At 43.9% G+C, this 15,331-nt stretch overlaps 1 protein-coding gene across 1 annotated transcript; it reads left to right on the top strand.

Annotated features, from left to right (window-relative positions):
• Positions 1-6,534: 6,534 nt before the first annotated feature.
• On the top strand, positions 6,535-11,265 carry RPS4X (ribosomal protein S4 X-linked). The gene is given in 7 exon segments (XM_024555295.2): positions 6,535-6,690; positions 7,423-7,500; positions 7,982-8,162; positions 8,361-8,458; positions 9,801-9,972; positions 10,372-10,529; positions 11,098-11,265. Coding segments are annotated over 7 exon segments (945 nt in total). The 3' UTR covers positions 11,200-11,265.
• Positions 11,266-15,331: the final 4,066 nt, after the last annotated feature.

The following is a 15,331-nucleotide window of genomic DNA, read 5'->3' as shown; positions in this document are numbered from 1 at the left end:
AAACATTGTACAATTACAATCATATAGATGTAGTCTGTCCAAAAAAAAGGCCAGCCATTGTTAATATAATGAGAACGGTTTGTGTGACACCAATGTAACCTGGCAGCCAAGGAGAGTGGACTGGAATGCACATGAGTGAATAATGATGACTTCACTGTACTAGTCAGTGGGGGCAATAGACAGCATTGAGTGAGCATGTGTACTGTGTGGCCGTCACATTCAAAATGACTGAGCAGGCAGAGCAATGGATATGCATGAAATTTTGCATTAAGTTTGAATATTCTAGCTGAAATTATTCAGATAATTCAGAAGGCCACAGCTATGGGGAACTGGTGATTGGCAGCTTCATTACGACAACATGCCTGCTCATGCATCACATCTCATGCAGAGTTTTTTGGTGAAACATGAAATCACCCAAGTGACTCCGCCCCCCTACATCCCAGATTTGGTGCCCTCTGACTTCTGGCTTTTCCCCAAACTAAAATCACCTTTGAAAGGGAAGAGATTTCAGACCATTGATGAGATTCAGGAAAATATGACAGGGCAGCTGATGGCAATTGAGAGAACTCTGTGAGGTCCCCAGGTGCCTACTTTGAAGGGGGCTGAGGTGGCACTGTCCTATGTACAGTGTTTCTTGTGTCTTGTATCTTCTCCAATAAATGTCTCTATTTTTTCATATTACATGCTGGATACCTTGTGGACAGACCTTGTGTGTGTGTGTGTCGGTGTGTGTGTGTGTAAAACCTCATGAGAATCTGTAAATTACAAAATGGTGATAAAAGAAATCAAAGAACACACAAATTGATCTATAATTTTAATGCATTTTCTACCAAAATCTCAGCAGTTTTTTTTGTTTGTTTTTTGTTTTTGCAGAGATAGTCCCACTTGTTGCAAAATGTATATGGAAAGGCAAAAGAACTAGAGTGGCTAAAACAATATTGTTAAGGAAGGATAAAGTAGAAAGAATGACTCTAATCAATGCTCAGGCTTACTATATAGCTATAATAATTGAGACAGTGTGATACTGGTGGATGGAGAGACACAGATAAATGGAACAGAATAGGGAACACAGAAATAGACTCACACAAATGCAAAAACGATTTTGACAAAGGTGAAAAAGCAATTTAAAAGAGGAGGGACAGCCTTCTCAAAGAATGCTGCTGGAGCAATTGGACAGCCATATGAAAATAAAAGAATCTTGGTCTAAACCTTACATCATATATAAAAATTAACTCATAATGGTAACTGATTTAATTATAAAACAAGTCATAAAACTTTTAGAAAAAACATAGAACAAAATACTGAAATCTGTCCTGGCTGGTGTGGCTCAGTGCATTGAGTGCCGGCCTGCAAACCAAAGGGTCACTGGTTCAATTCCCATTCAGGGCACATGCCTGGGTTGCAGTCCAGGTCCCCAGTTGGGAGCGCTTGGGAGGCAACCACACATTGATGTTTCTCTCCCTCTCTTTCTTCGTTCCTTCCCCTCTGTCTAAAAATGAATATCGAGATAGATAGATAGATAGATAGATAGATAGATAGATAGATAGATAGAAAATCCTCAAATCTTAGGGCTAGGTGAAGAATTCTTAAACTTGATACCAAAAACAAAAGAAAATATGATAAATTTAACCTTGCCAAAATTAAAAACTTTGGTCTATGAAGGCCCACATAAAGAGGATGAAATGACAAGCTATAGACTGGAAGAAAATACTTCCAAACCATAAACCTCACAAAGGACTAGTATCTAGAATATATAAAGCATTCTCAAAACTAGCATATGTAAAGAATTTTTGAAACTCAACAAACTATCCAATTAGAAAGTGGGCAAAAGATATGCACAGACATTTCAGTGAGGAGCATATTTCAGTGAGTGATGGCAAATGAGCACATGAAAGATGATCAGCATCATTAGCCACTAGGGAAATGTAAATTAAAACAACACACCTATCAGAATGGTTAAAATAAAAAAAATAGTGACAACACCAAATGCTGACAAAGATGCAGAGAAAGTGTATCAGTCACACATTGCTGATGGGAATGTACAATGGTGCAGCCACTGTGACATAAAATATGACCGTTTTAATCAAAGTAAACTTCCACTTACCATTCAACCCAGCAACAGCCTCTTGATCATTTGCCTCAGAGAAATGAAAATGTATGTCCACAGAAAAACCTGTACACAAATATTCTTAGCAGCTTTATTTCCAAGAACGCCAAACTGGAAAGAATTCAGATATCCTTCCAGCTGTATATCCATACATTGGAACACTATTTAGCAATAAAAAGGAATGGACAACTTGGATGAATGAAAAATAGCCATTCTCTAAATGATAATTATAGAAATGGAAAACCAATCATGGGTGGCTAAACTGTTAAGAGCATAAACAAGCCCTGGAATTAGATTGGCTTCTAGACCCAGCTCTACTACTTGTTAGCAGGAGTTTGGTTTAAATTGCTTAATCTCTTGGAGTCTTACTTTCCTTGTGCATAACATGGTTTTCATTCATTTATTCAGTCGATCAAGGAGAATTGAGTTGCAGGTACTGAGGACACAGACAGCTATGTCTGCCCTCATAGAGCTGTCGGGGGTGGGGGGGCGTTGAGAAAGGCAATAAACACACTAATCCATAAATTGAATACACAAGTAGAGATTTACTACAAGTAAAAGTAAAGCAAGGTAAGGTAAAAGAAGAGAAAACATATAGAGCGTTTAGCACTTGCTAGAACATAGTAAGGTGTTCAAAAATACCAGTTGTTAGCCTCTTATCGAAGGAATTATTTGCAAATATCTTTTCCCATTTTATTTCCCATTTTGTTTTATTGATGTTTTTTGAAACAAAACAAACAAACCAACTCATAAACACAGGTAACAAAAGGGCAGTTACCAAAAGGGAAGGAGGTGGGGGAGAATAAAGAGGATAAAGGGGGTCAAATGCATGATGATGGAAGGAGACTAGACTTTCTGTAGTGGACACAGTGCAATATGCCGATGATGTGTTGTAGAATTGTACACCTGAAAGTTAGGTAATGTTATTAACCATTGTCACCCCAATAAATTTTACATATATAGTTACACATTGCTATTAATAACCACAAAAATACAAATTGAAACAACATTGCTACAAGTTAAAGAGAAGCAATTACCAGGCTGGGCCAATAGTAACATCGCAAGGATCCTGAGAAAGGTTTTTCACAACTCATGTTCGCTATTTACTAGCACAGTGTTCAGACTCAACATAGTGCTCTCTTTCCAACCGTTGCTTCCAACCACTCCCATGGACTAGGCACAGGTAGGCCAGTTCTCCCAAATGTGAGTCTGCAGCTCAGATTATGCTTCTGAGCTCAGACCTGTGTCTATAAGACATCTCCGGTTGGCTGTCCCCCTCTCAGCCCCATGTCTTACACCAGGCATGCCTCCTCCTTGTTCCCAGTGAATGCACCAATGAGTCACCACTCCAGAATCTGGGAATCATCCTAATTACCTCCTTGTCCCTCACCCTTGTACATTCGTCATTTCCAGAGCTCCTGCTAATACTCCATCTGCAATGTTGTTTGAACATTGTGACTGTGAGATGGAGGAGGGGGGCAACCCCTCCTCCTCCACCTCGCAGTCACAGACCTGGGTCTCACCGTTCTGTTTCTCACTTGTATTGCTGAAATAGACCTGACTCATCTTCTCCAAGCCAGTCACACCTCATTCAAACCAGTAATCTTTCTAAAGCACAAAGCTGATCTTGTCCTTAAAATCTTTCAATGACTTCCCATTGTCTACCTCCATGGTAAAGTTCAAGAGTCTTAAAATTTAGCAGCTCTCTGTGTTCCAAACTGCCTCACCACCATCTTTTCTCCAATGAGCTTTCCACACCCATTCCTCCCAGCTTGCCTCTCCCATTGTAATGTGAATTCCTTGAGAGCAGGTACTAGATCTTAATCATCTCGGCATCTCTGGTTCACAATACAGAGCTTGACACAAGGTAGGCACCCAATAAACGTTGGGCGAAGGAACGAATTTATTCTAAAAAAAAAAAAAGCATTTGACTGAAAGGAAAAGCCATATGAAGCAACATTTATAATAAAGAAAAAGTGCAAAAAACTAAATGTTCAACAATAAAGAACTTTTATTAATTATGGGACAACCATTTAATGGAATGTGATGCAGCTGTTAAAATAATAATTATGAAGATTATGTAGCAACTCAGAGTGTTTGTAATACAATAAAAGCAAACTAGATCATGGTCTGTATGCTAGGATTAAAATTATGTAAAAGTATGCATGCACACAAACCGATCAGAATGAGAACAGGAACAAATGAATACAGATGATGTGTTTAGGGTGTTTGGGGAAATAGTGTTTGTGATTTTCGTAGCTCTTTCCAAATTCCATTTATTATTGTTAAAATGTCATTTGTGCTTAAATACAAATTGACAGAGGGAAAAAATACACTGGAAAGGGTGCTTTGACTTTTCTCAAGTCCTTTGATAAGCCATGGTACAAAAACAAACCACTGACCTGGAAGACAAGAAACCAGCCCCCACCCAACCCTCATCCCTAACTGGCTGTGTGATCTTTTTTTAGAGTTTATTTATTTATTTTAGACAGAGGTGAAGAGAGGGAGAAAAACATCAATGTGTGGTTGCCTCTCACGTGCCCCCCACTGGGGACCTGGCCTGCAACCCAGGCATGTGCCCTGACTGGGAATGGAACCAGCAATCTTTTGGTTCGCAGGCCGGCACACAATTCACTGAGCCACACCAGCCAGGAGTGGCTGTGTGATTTTGATTAAGATTTGCAGCTCTATCCCTGGCTGCTGTAGCTCAGTGGATTGAGCATGGGCCTATGAATCAGGGGGTCACTGGTTCATTCCCAGTCAGGGCACATGCCTAGGTTGCAGGCCAAGTCCCTAGTGGGGGGCACGTGAGATGCAAGTACACATTGATGTTTCTCTCCTTCTCTTTCTCCTTCCCTTCCCCTCTCTCTAAAAATAAATAAAATCTTTTTAAAAAAAGATTTGCAGCTCTAAGCAGCCATTTCTCTTATCCTGTCTAGCTGGAAGTCCCATGGTTATTCCTCACTCCCAAATCAACTCCCATCATTTCTGTTAGCAGCACCACCATATTCTCCAGTGCCCTCAGACTGAAAATCTCAGAATCCACCTGCCATTGTCTCAGCATTTTCACGCTCTCTCTAACCCTCAGCTCCAATCAATTGCCTGTCCTTTCCAATAATCATTTATAACATGCTTTACTATGGACCTAGTTTTAGACAAAGTCCTTGCCCACTTAATGAATACTGTCTGGTTGAGAAAAGCTAATAATTTTTGTTTCTCTTGTTCCTCTGCAGATTTCTGAGTGGTGAAGTGGAGGGTAGAGACAGAGTCAGATAAAATAGAACCTCCTGAGTTAGGAGCTTGACTCTGTGGTGGGAGGAGTTCAGGTACAGGCTGGATGTTCTCTAGGACAGTCTAGTAAGACCTAGCACAAAGAGTGGGATGTTGACTCAATTTATTCACTTAACAAGTATTTGCCAAGTGTTGGACACAATGCCAAGCTGTTAGGTGGCAAAGGACCTCCCCAGATGAATGAGGGCAGACTCTGTCATGGAGATGCTCAGTCTAGTGGAGGACAGACAAGGAAATGAGTTGTTACAGCCCAACGTGCTAAGTGCTCTCACCTTCCAGTTTGAACAGAGGGCTCTGGGGCAGAAGAATGTGGGATGGACCCTGCTTGAGGGGCCTGGGGGCTCAAAGGGCCAGAGGGATTAGAGTCGGGTGTGTCTCCAAGGCTGAAGAGATTAGGGGCCCAGGAATGGGGTTGGGCTGTCCACAGCAGTTCTAAGGTGAGGAATCAGCTTTCTCAGAGCTGTAATAGTTTGGAAAGGCTTAAGCTTTGAGGTTTGGGGTGGGGGAAGGGGGCAGTGGGTGTCCAGGCACAGGAGGCAGTGGGTGAGGGGCAGAGGGACTTGAGGGGCCCAGGAAGGAGAGCCAAGGGCAGTTTCAAGGTAGGGAAATGGCATGATCAATATAAGTTTTAGTTAGATAGCTCGATGGTCTCTAATGTTGCCTCTCTTCCCTGAGACTTTATAAGTGCCAAATGTGTAGTACAGGAAACGAGGGGCAAGGCGCTAAGGTTCAAGGAGGGTTTCTATTCTTCCTCTCCCTGCCCTCCACCCTCTGGACAGTCTGCAGAGAAGCAAGAGAGGGGAAAAAATGTTGGTTCTTCCCAACTTACAGTATAGGCAGATTGTCTGGCTCGAGAGAACTGGGAAGAAGGGGCAGACCAAATATGTTTAAGAAATAATATGAAATATTTCTTAAAATGTATTCTATTGCTTATACAATCATGTGTACGTGGGCCTTAAAGTAGCCCCACTCTACGCTATGCTAGAAGGCAGGGAGTTTGTCTAGTTCCTCTTGGCATTTCCAGGACCTAACACAGCATCGTGCACCTCTCAGGAGGAGAACGGGAGGGAAAGGCAGGGAGGAAATTGCTTTAGCCGACCTCCCGGTTCAGGTGGCCCTTCCCAAGCTCCGGACCTATGACCTCCCACCAGCAGGTGGCAAGATAGAATCCCGGCGAGCCTTGATAGGGCAGGGTGGGCGGAGCGTCCAAGGTCGGCGCGCGCAGCCTCCTACCCTTTTTTCTTGGTGCACCGGAAAGAGGCGGTCCTCTTTCTGTGCCTAGCGCAGCCATGGTAAGGCAACTTGTTTGCGAGCTCTTGAGATGCCATCAGCCTCCATCCATCCAGGGCTAGGGCTATCCGGGGCTTCCGAAACCCTGCAGGGAGTGATCGGGCAGAGGCAAAGGGAGTGCGGTCTGCGGGATTGGCTAGGCGACTTGGAGGGCGAGAGCGAACGCGGTCCTGGCGAGGGAGGGTGATGAGAATCGCTGCTCCTGGCTGGAAGGCCCCGATCTCAGGCCGGCCACGCATACTGCGATCCTGGGAGGAGCAGCTGATGGACCTGGAGGGCAGACAGCGGGCCAGGGCTGGTGGGCGGCAGCTGCAACCGGCAGAAAAGCGTTTTTCTTGGTCCTAGTCTTTTCGGCACGGCCTGACTTTGCGTAGTGTGGCCAGTAAGCATCTGTACACAGCATTCAATAGGCTTCTTTCCGCATTTTAAAGTGAAAGCCGGCGTCAGCTTTTGGGCTTTAGAGTAAGGGGGAGCAGCTATTGGCACGTGGTTGTGCTAAGGTCAGGCTGATCTCGCACCGGACACTTTAGGCCAGACGGTCGTGTTGCGAAAATGTTTGTTTGATGCAGAAGTACAGATTAGGTTCCAGTCCATATCTGTTGCTGGATGGCTGTGTGCCAGAAGGTCCAACCCCGGTCCATTTCACCAGTGTAGTGTCCAAGAAAAAAAATAAAAGTCTCGAGAAGCAGATGCAGTTTTAAGCAGTAACATGAAAATACAAAACTCTCCCTCAGGCTCGTGGTCCCAAGAAGCATCTGAAGCGTGTAGCAGCTCCAAAGCATTGGATGCTGGATAAACTGACTGGTGTGTTTGTAAGTATTGTTTTGGAATTGCGTTTTCTACATTGTATCTTAAGGGACACAGTGTCTTTACCAGTTACATTGACACAATTTAAGGGGCATATTTTATACTGTTACTTTGTATCAGGCATCCCTGGTTACTGTGTCCATAAATGTTTCCTGGAATGCTTCGCAAAAGATTTATGTACCTCATTTATTCCACATACCACATAGTACCCTTAACATGGACTCAGGACCTACATGTTCTTAAAGGCCTGGTTCTCTGAAAGGAGGATAAAGCTGTAAAACTTGAAGGAATGCAACAGTTATGTAAGCTTTAAACACCTCTTGTTGACCCAAAATGGGGGTGGGGGGGTGAAGGACAATCTGGTGTCTAGGAAATAGATCTCAGGACTTGGAAGGTGGGTTTGTGTGAATCCTAACAATAGTTTGAGAGGGTTTTGTCTGGTTTTTTTTTTTGTTTTTTTTGTTTTTTTTTTAAATCCTCTTACAGGCTCCTCGGCCATCTACCGGTCCCCACAAGCTGAGAGAATGTCTCCCTCTCATCATTTTCTTAAGGAACAGACTTAAGTATGCCCTAACAGGAGATGAAGTAAAGAAGATCTGCATGCAGCGGTTCATTAAGATTGATGGCAAGGTCCGAACTGATATAACCTACCCTGCCGGTTTTATGGGTAAGTGCTTAGTGGTTGGCTCTTAGCTCCTTGAAACATTAGAACATTAAAGATTACCTAGCCAGCATCATTAGTCTTAGGAATCCTTGTTGGTATTTGAAATGGGAAGCATATGGTTTGTGTTTTTAGAGTTGTGCAGTTGTACAGCATGGGATAGTGGGGGTCACTCTAGTAACCTTGGCTACCTTTTGATATCAGATGTGATCAGCATTGACAAGACCGGAGAGAATTTCCGTCTGATCTATGACACCAAGGGTCGCTTTGCTGTTCATCGCATTACACCTGAGGAGGCCAAGGTGAGTGTTGCAAGCAGGCTGGGTTTTCATGCAGTCATATTACTTGGTTTCAAGTTAGAATCTGAAGTCAGTCCATGGGCTGGTCCATTGGGGTGACGTAGGTAGATGAAGATGCCTTACAATCTTACACTTGAAAATATCCAGTTAGCAATTTGGTGAGATTCTGTGCGATTTTGTATTATTAAAAGCCTAATAGCTGTATAGCAATGTGTTGCTGGGTATCTAATAACTGACCCCCATTTTTAAGTTAACATCCTCAGTAGGTTTTCTTTTTTTAGGGCAGAAATAAATTACAGTTGAATAGTGACTTCCTGGTTGCCCCCCCCCCCTTTTCTTCTTCTTCTTCTTCTTTTTTTTTTTTTTTTTTTTTGAAGGCAAGGAAAGTGATTTCTCTAAGAACAGTTATAAGTACCCAAAGTAAGGGCCTTTTAAGGATAAAAAAGGACCAGAAAAGCAATATCTAGTCCACTCTAGTTGGTCCTCTGTAGTGTCTCCATTTGAAGGTCTAGCTTTACTCTGAAGGGGAAAGGTGTTAATGGAGGTGACTGAAAATCCTTGGACACCCTTTGAGGTAGCTCAAAAAAAAAAGATTACAGACATTGATTATTTAATTGAATTTGTGGTGACGGTTTTACACAAAGGTTTAAGGTTTCCTGAATTATTGGCTGTAAATGAAGGTTAATTTAATTGGGTGATTTAACTCCTAATTTCCTTAGCTGCTTTGTTATCTGCAGGCTGGAGGGCATGTCCGTGACATGAAGGTGATTTGATTTACTTTTAAGGATGTCTGGGAGTGACAGATCCAAATTTGAAATGCTTTGTGAGGCTATTTGTTGATTGGATTAACTTCTAATGCAATTGCAGTTTTTGAGGCACAACTCAGTTGTGATGCAGAGGGAGCCGTTAAGAGGCACTGTTTAGGAAGGATGGAGTGAGGTAGGGGGAATCATTGCATGGGGGTGGCAAGAGGCTTAAGCCTGGGGAAAGGAGGGTGATCAGCCCACCCCACCCAGGAACTGGAATTTATGGTGCTTTTTCACTGCCTTGGCCTTGAACACGGGAGTGATACAGTGCTACAAGGAAAATCCATGATGAGAGTAGCCTAGAGAGGGGCAGCGTAAAGATAAATTTGTGGAAGGTAGGAGGAAGAAAAATTAGGGACACCATTATTCTGTTGCAGTTCAGGAAACCACTGCCTGTGTAGAACTGTGTCCTTCGGCTGCTCATTGCATTTTTAGGCTGCTGACTTATGACTTGGAAAAAGGTCAGAACCTTTTTGTCCACTGTGGGGCATGATGCCTGTGAGCTAAACTAACTGTGGCTAACCTTTGTGTGTTTCTAGTACAAGTTGTGCAAAGTGAGGAAGATCTTTGTGGGCACAAAAGGAATCCCTCACCTAGTGACCCATGACGCTCGCACCATCCGCTACCCTGACCCCCTCATCAAGGTCAACGACACCATTCAGATTGATTTGGAGACTGGCAAAATTACTGACTTCATCAAGTTTGACACTGGTGAGCAGCCCCTGCACTACCTGGACATTCTCTTTAAATCCCAGCTACAGGAAACAACTCTATCTGGGAAATGACTTGAGGGCTGGGCAAGAAAGTCTGACCAAAAAGCAAACCCACCTGATTGGAATAGAGCTCTTGTTATGGTGTCATTGTGCCTTGGAAGAACAGTGATCATCTAGGCGAGACATGGTGGGGACCTGGCGAGGTGGGTGTGGTAGAGTTCACATTGGTTAGGTGTGCAGGAGGAGTGGGGTAAATCTTAAGAGTGTGGCTTGGGTGACAGATCCACAGAAGTGCCTTCAAATGGGAGAAGGGATTAATGCATTTAACCCTGTCCGGGGCATGCATTACACTGGGTTGTGATGTGCCTTGCTGAGCAGATGATTCCTTCCTGCCTAGGTAACCTGTGTATGGTGACTGGAGGTGCTAACCTGGGAAGAATTGGTGTGATAACCAACAGAGAGAGACACCCTGGTTCTTTTGATGTAGTTCACGTGAAAGATGCCAATGGCAACAGCTTTGCCACCCGGCTCTCCAACATTTTTGTTATTGGCAAAGTAAGTCTGGGTTTCCCTCCTCTCTCATTCAGGGAAACCTGTAAAGGCAGGTACTGCTGGGATTGCGGCTCCCGGCAGGCTGTGCTGAACTAAGTGTAAAGCCTCTTCTGGAACAATGCTCACATAGACTTGGACTGGGGCACACCTGCGCTTTTTTAGTGCCGCAGAATCAGCAGGGGGCCCGATCACCTAGGTTGGTGAAAAGTGCCGGTGATGGGATGATGCATATACCTTATAGTTAGGTTCTTCCATTTGTGCCTATGGGTGGCAGTGGTTGGGGGCGGGGGACAGACTAGTCGTCAGCCTTGGGCACTACTTAAGTACTTCTAAGACATTAACTATGAAGGGTGTTGAAGTTTGCATCTTCATATGTGGGCAGCAGGTTTAAGAGAATGGCTTCAAGCAGTGGGCATTTCTGTAAACCAGCATCCAAGAGTGTGAAGACTGCCTGGCTGTGGCAGAGTACTTTCACAAACAGGCTTCTTTTCCTTTAAATGTGAAGACAGATGTGCCAAGTTGCTAATGGTGTTGGTGTGTAGCAGGTTTTGATTCTCGTTTTCTCCTTCAGGGCAACAAACCATGGATTTCCCTTCCCCGTGGAAAGGGTATCCGCCTCACCATTGCTGAAGAGAGAGACAAGAGACTGGCGGCCAAACAAAGTAGTGGGTGAAATAAACTCTAGATGATGTGATTGCAAACATGTTTGTAATGAATTAAAGATAACACGATTAAATGACTAATTGTCTTTTTGGTTTAATAACATGTAAAACAGATTGGATTTTTCAGGCATTCGGTGATGTGGATCTTCCTGTGTCCATTAGAGGCTGGGCTTGGGCGGTGGCAGGAGGGAGAACACACCAGACTTGGCAAAGAAGGAGCAGCAGTCCAGAGTTAAGCACCCTTGTTTTGGCTAAGAACTTGTCTACCCCGTTAAGTCAGCCACAAAAAAGCAGTGCCCTGCTTTATATCTGGTCTTTCCTGCCTCTGCAATCCTCAACTCCAGCCGCAGGACCCTGCAAAACACAAAACATGTAGGAAAATCCACTTGTTCCTGCCTGCTGATCTCAAGATGTGCCGATGCTGCACGGTGCCAGCTCCTATACCTGTTCTTCATCTCAAGCCCTGGGTCTCCCCCGAGAATTATCGTGCCTTTTGCTATCAGTCTCCTCACCAGCTCTCTTACTCCCATTACCATATAAAGTATGTCTTGCTAAAAACCAAAACCACCTTTGCCTCCTATAGCCAGGCCTCTCAACCTTCATACTATTGGGTCACATAGGTTGGTGGCTGTCCTGTGTATTGTGAGATGTTGAACAGCATCCCTGGCCTCTACCCACTGGATGTCACAGGATGCCCTCCTGTTCTGGCCAGTGCTGATAAGTATAATCAGAGCCCTGCCCCCCCACCCCCCAGCAAAGTTGCCATGTTAAGAAGCACTACCCTGTAGATGCTGTGGTATCTCACCACCTTTCATTTAACACCTATTAGCCACCAATCACTCAAGCTTGCTAAATCATGCCACCACAGCAGGTTTGGGGATGAAAAGGTTTTGGATATATTTCTCCCTCTGAGGTATGGTGAATCTGTAGTCACTGCATATTTAACTGGGTATGTCCAATGGTTGTCCCTGGTTGCCAGGCCTGTGGTTCTGCAGAATAGGCCTGCTGAGGAACTGTGGCTTGGGACAGTGTCCCAGCCTCCACCTGAGTCCTGGGCTTGGAGTCAAGAGCAGCAATACTGGTCTGAAAGAACCAAAGCGCGTCCAAAGTAGTCATCCAAAGGAGGCATGTCCAGGAGTCTCACAAGCCCCGATTTGGCCCCACAGGACTCAACCGCACCTTCCATGTTGCAGAGTCCAAGGCACGACTCACTGGGCCCTCAGGACCTCTGCTTAAGCAGAAAGCATTTCTGCAGGAACTGTGCCTGGGCAATCCTGGTTGGAGAGGGGTGCAAAAGTGGGCTTGCAGGCACATGTTGGTTCAGCATGGTTTTCTTGCCAAGAGTAGAATCTTATCCAGCTAGGCATTCCTGATGAGGAGGGTCCAGGTCAGAAGTAATCTGGTGCCCCTTGAGAAATGGGCAGGCGAGACAGCTCAGAGGGCGGGGTTCCCTGAATGCCAGTGGACTTGTTGCCACCAAATTTGCGCACCCGCCATGGCTGCACACTCCTTTCCAGGTCCTAAGTCTCAGCTCAGTGGGTTATGGAAATGATTTGAATTTTAGCTAAAGAACCAAAGCAAAAGGGAATGAGAGGCCTCCAAGTTGGTTCTTTCCACAAATGTGTTTTTTTTCCTAGATACTAATTGGCCAGCCATCTTGCACAACTGGGGAATTGGTGTGTTTGGCTGTGGTCTCTTCACACCACCAGAATTGTTTTTAAACATTTTAAGTTTTTGTTGTTGTTGTTAAACTAGCACAGAAATTTATTAGCAGCTAATCCCAAATGCGGGGAAGATTTGCATCCTAACACCAGGTCATATTGACGGACTCAGCCTAAGTGGCCTGTATCATTGGAATGAGCTACAAATTTCCAAAGGAAATGACTATGTCTTTGTAGGGTTTTTCAAGGCTTCCAATTTGATTCATAAAATCTTACAGCTGGAGAGACCCTTATAGATCATCTCAGCAGGGAGGAAGACAATGGTCCCAAAGTGAAACTGACTGAAGGAAGCAGAACTTCTTGGGTTTGTTTTACTTCCCTTGTGCCTTCAGCAGGTTGGTCTCATGCTCCAGTTAGAGGGCAGCACAACTTTGAATGAAAACAAGAATAGAAACATCTATGACTTGCATAGTGCTTCATAGTTCACAAGAGCCATCTTGATTTTTTAATATCTAAATCCTGTGTTCTTGCTGCTAAACCAGGTGTTACAGAAAGTGATACCACCCCACTGCCCCCTGATCTACGCTGATAGATTCTATCCAATCTTCCTCATCTCATGTCAATGGCAAATTCCATCTTACCAATTACTCAGGCCAAATGCTTTGGACATGTCCTTGATTCGTCCCCTTTTCTCATGCTCCAAATATGATTTTATTAGCAAATCCTGCTAGCTTTACTTTAAAAATATATGCAGGGTCCATATTTGGCAATATTTAAAAATTATTGTTAACTTTGTGTGATAATCAAACAGTCCTTATCTTTCAGAGGTACATACTGAAGGGTTTGCAGAAAAAATGAGAAGCAATCTGGAATTTGCTTTAAAATAATCTAGTGGGTGATGAAGATCAATGAAACAAGATTGACCATGTACTGATAATATTAAAACTGGGTGATGGGCCCTGGCTGGTGTGGCTCAGTGGATTGAGTTGCCAGCCTGCGAACCAAAGGGTCACCAGTTCAATTCCCAGTCAGGTCACATGCCTGGTTTGTAGGCCAGGTCTCCAGATGGGGGCATGTGAGAGGCAACTGATCAATGTATGTCTCGCACATCAATGTTTTCCTCTCTTTCTTCCTCCCTTCCTCTCTCTAAAAATGAATAAATAAAATCTTTTTTAAAAAGAAAAATTAAAAAAATTCTTGTGGCACACCGGTTTAGAGCATTAGCCCCCGACATATCTGCCTTTCATCCTTGCCCACAGCCAGTCTCAACCCAGTACCCAGAGGCACCCTGTTTAAAGTGTGTAAGTCAGGTCAAGCCACTGCTTAGAGACCCTGAATGGCTCTGATCTTGCTCACACTAAAACCCAGTCATCCCCGAGGCCCTATGAGGCCCCACAATCTGGCCTCTGACCCCATCTGCTACTACTCTACCCCAGCTCAATCTGCTCCAGCCACACTGGCCTCCTGCTGCTTCTTGAAGCTGTTTCTTGAACATGAGAGGTACTCACCTGTCTAAGCACCTCCCACTATTTTTCATATATTTTATTGATTATGCTATTACAGTTGTCCCATTTTCCCCCCTTCCCTCCCCTCCTCCCTGCACACCCCCTCCCTCCCACATTCTCCCCCTTTAGTTCATGTCCATGGGTCATACATATAAGTTCTTTGGCTTCTCCATTTCCTATACTATTCTTTTTTTTTTTTTCCCTATACTATTCTTAACCTGCCCCTGTCTATTTTCTACCTACCATTTATGCTACTTATTCTCTGTACCTTTTCCCCTATTCTCCCCCTCCCACTCCCCTGTTGATAACCCTCCATGTGATCTCCATTTCTGTGATTCTGTTCCTGTTCTAGTTGTTTGCTTAGTTTGCTTTTGTTTTTGTTTTGGGTATGGTTGTTAATAACTGTGAGTTTGCTGTCATTTTGCTGTTCATAATTTTTATCTTCTTTTTCTTAGATAAGTCCCTTTAACATTTCATATTATAAGGGGTTGGTGATGATGAACTGCTTTAACTTGACCTTATCTGGGAAGCACTTTATCTACCCTTCCATTCTAAATGAAAGCTTTGCTGGATAGAGCAATCTTGGACGTAGGTCCTTGCCTTTCATGACTTGGAATACTTCTTTCCAGTCCCTTCTTGCCTATAAGGTCTCTTTCGAGAAATCAGCTGACAGTCCTATGGGAACTCCTTTGTAGGTAACTGTCTCCTTTTCTCTTGCTGCTTCTAAGATTCTCTCCTTCTCTTTCATCTTGGGTAATGTAATTATGATGTGCCTTGGTATGTTCCTCCTTGGGTCCAGCTTCTTTGGGACTCTCTGAGCTTCCTGGACTTCCTGGAAGTCTATTTCCTTTGTCAGATTGGGGAAGTTCTCCTTCATTATTTGGTCAAATAAGTTTTCAATATCTTGTTCTTCCTCTTCTCCTTCTGGCACCCCTATAATTCCTATGTTGGAACATTTAAAGATGTCCTGGAGGTTC

This window comes from Desmodus rotundus, chromosome X, assembly GCF_022682495.2.
Source record: "Desmodus rotundus isolate HL8 chromosome X, HLdesRot8A.1, whole genome shotgun sequence".
Taxonomy (NCBI): domain Eukaryota; kingdom Metazoa; phylum Chordata; class Mammalia; order Chiroptera; family Phyllostomidae; genus Desmodus; species Desmodus rotundus.
The sequence above is the reverse complement of the archived record's forward strand: the minus strand, read 5'-3'. Positions and strand labels throughout refer to the sequence as shown.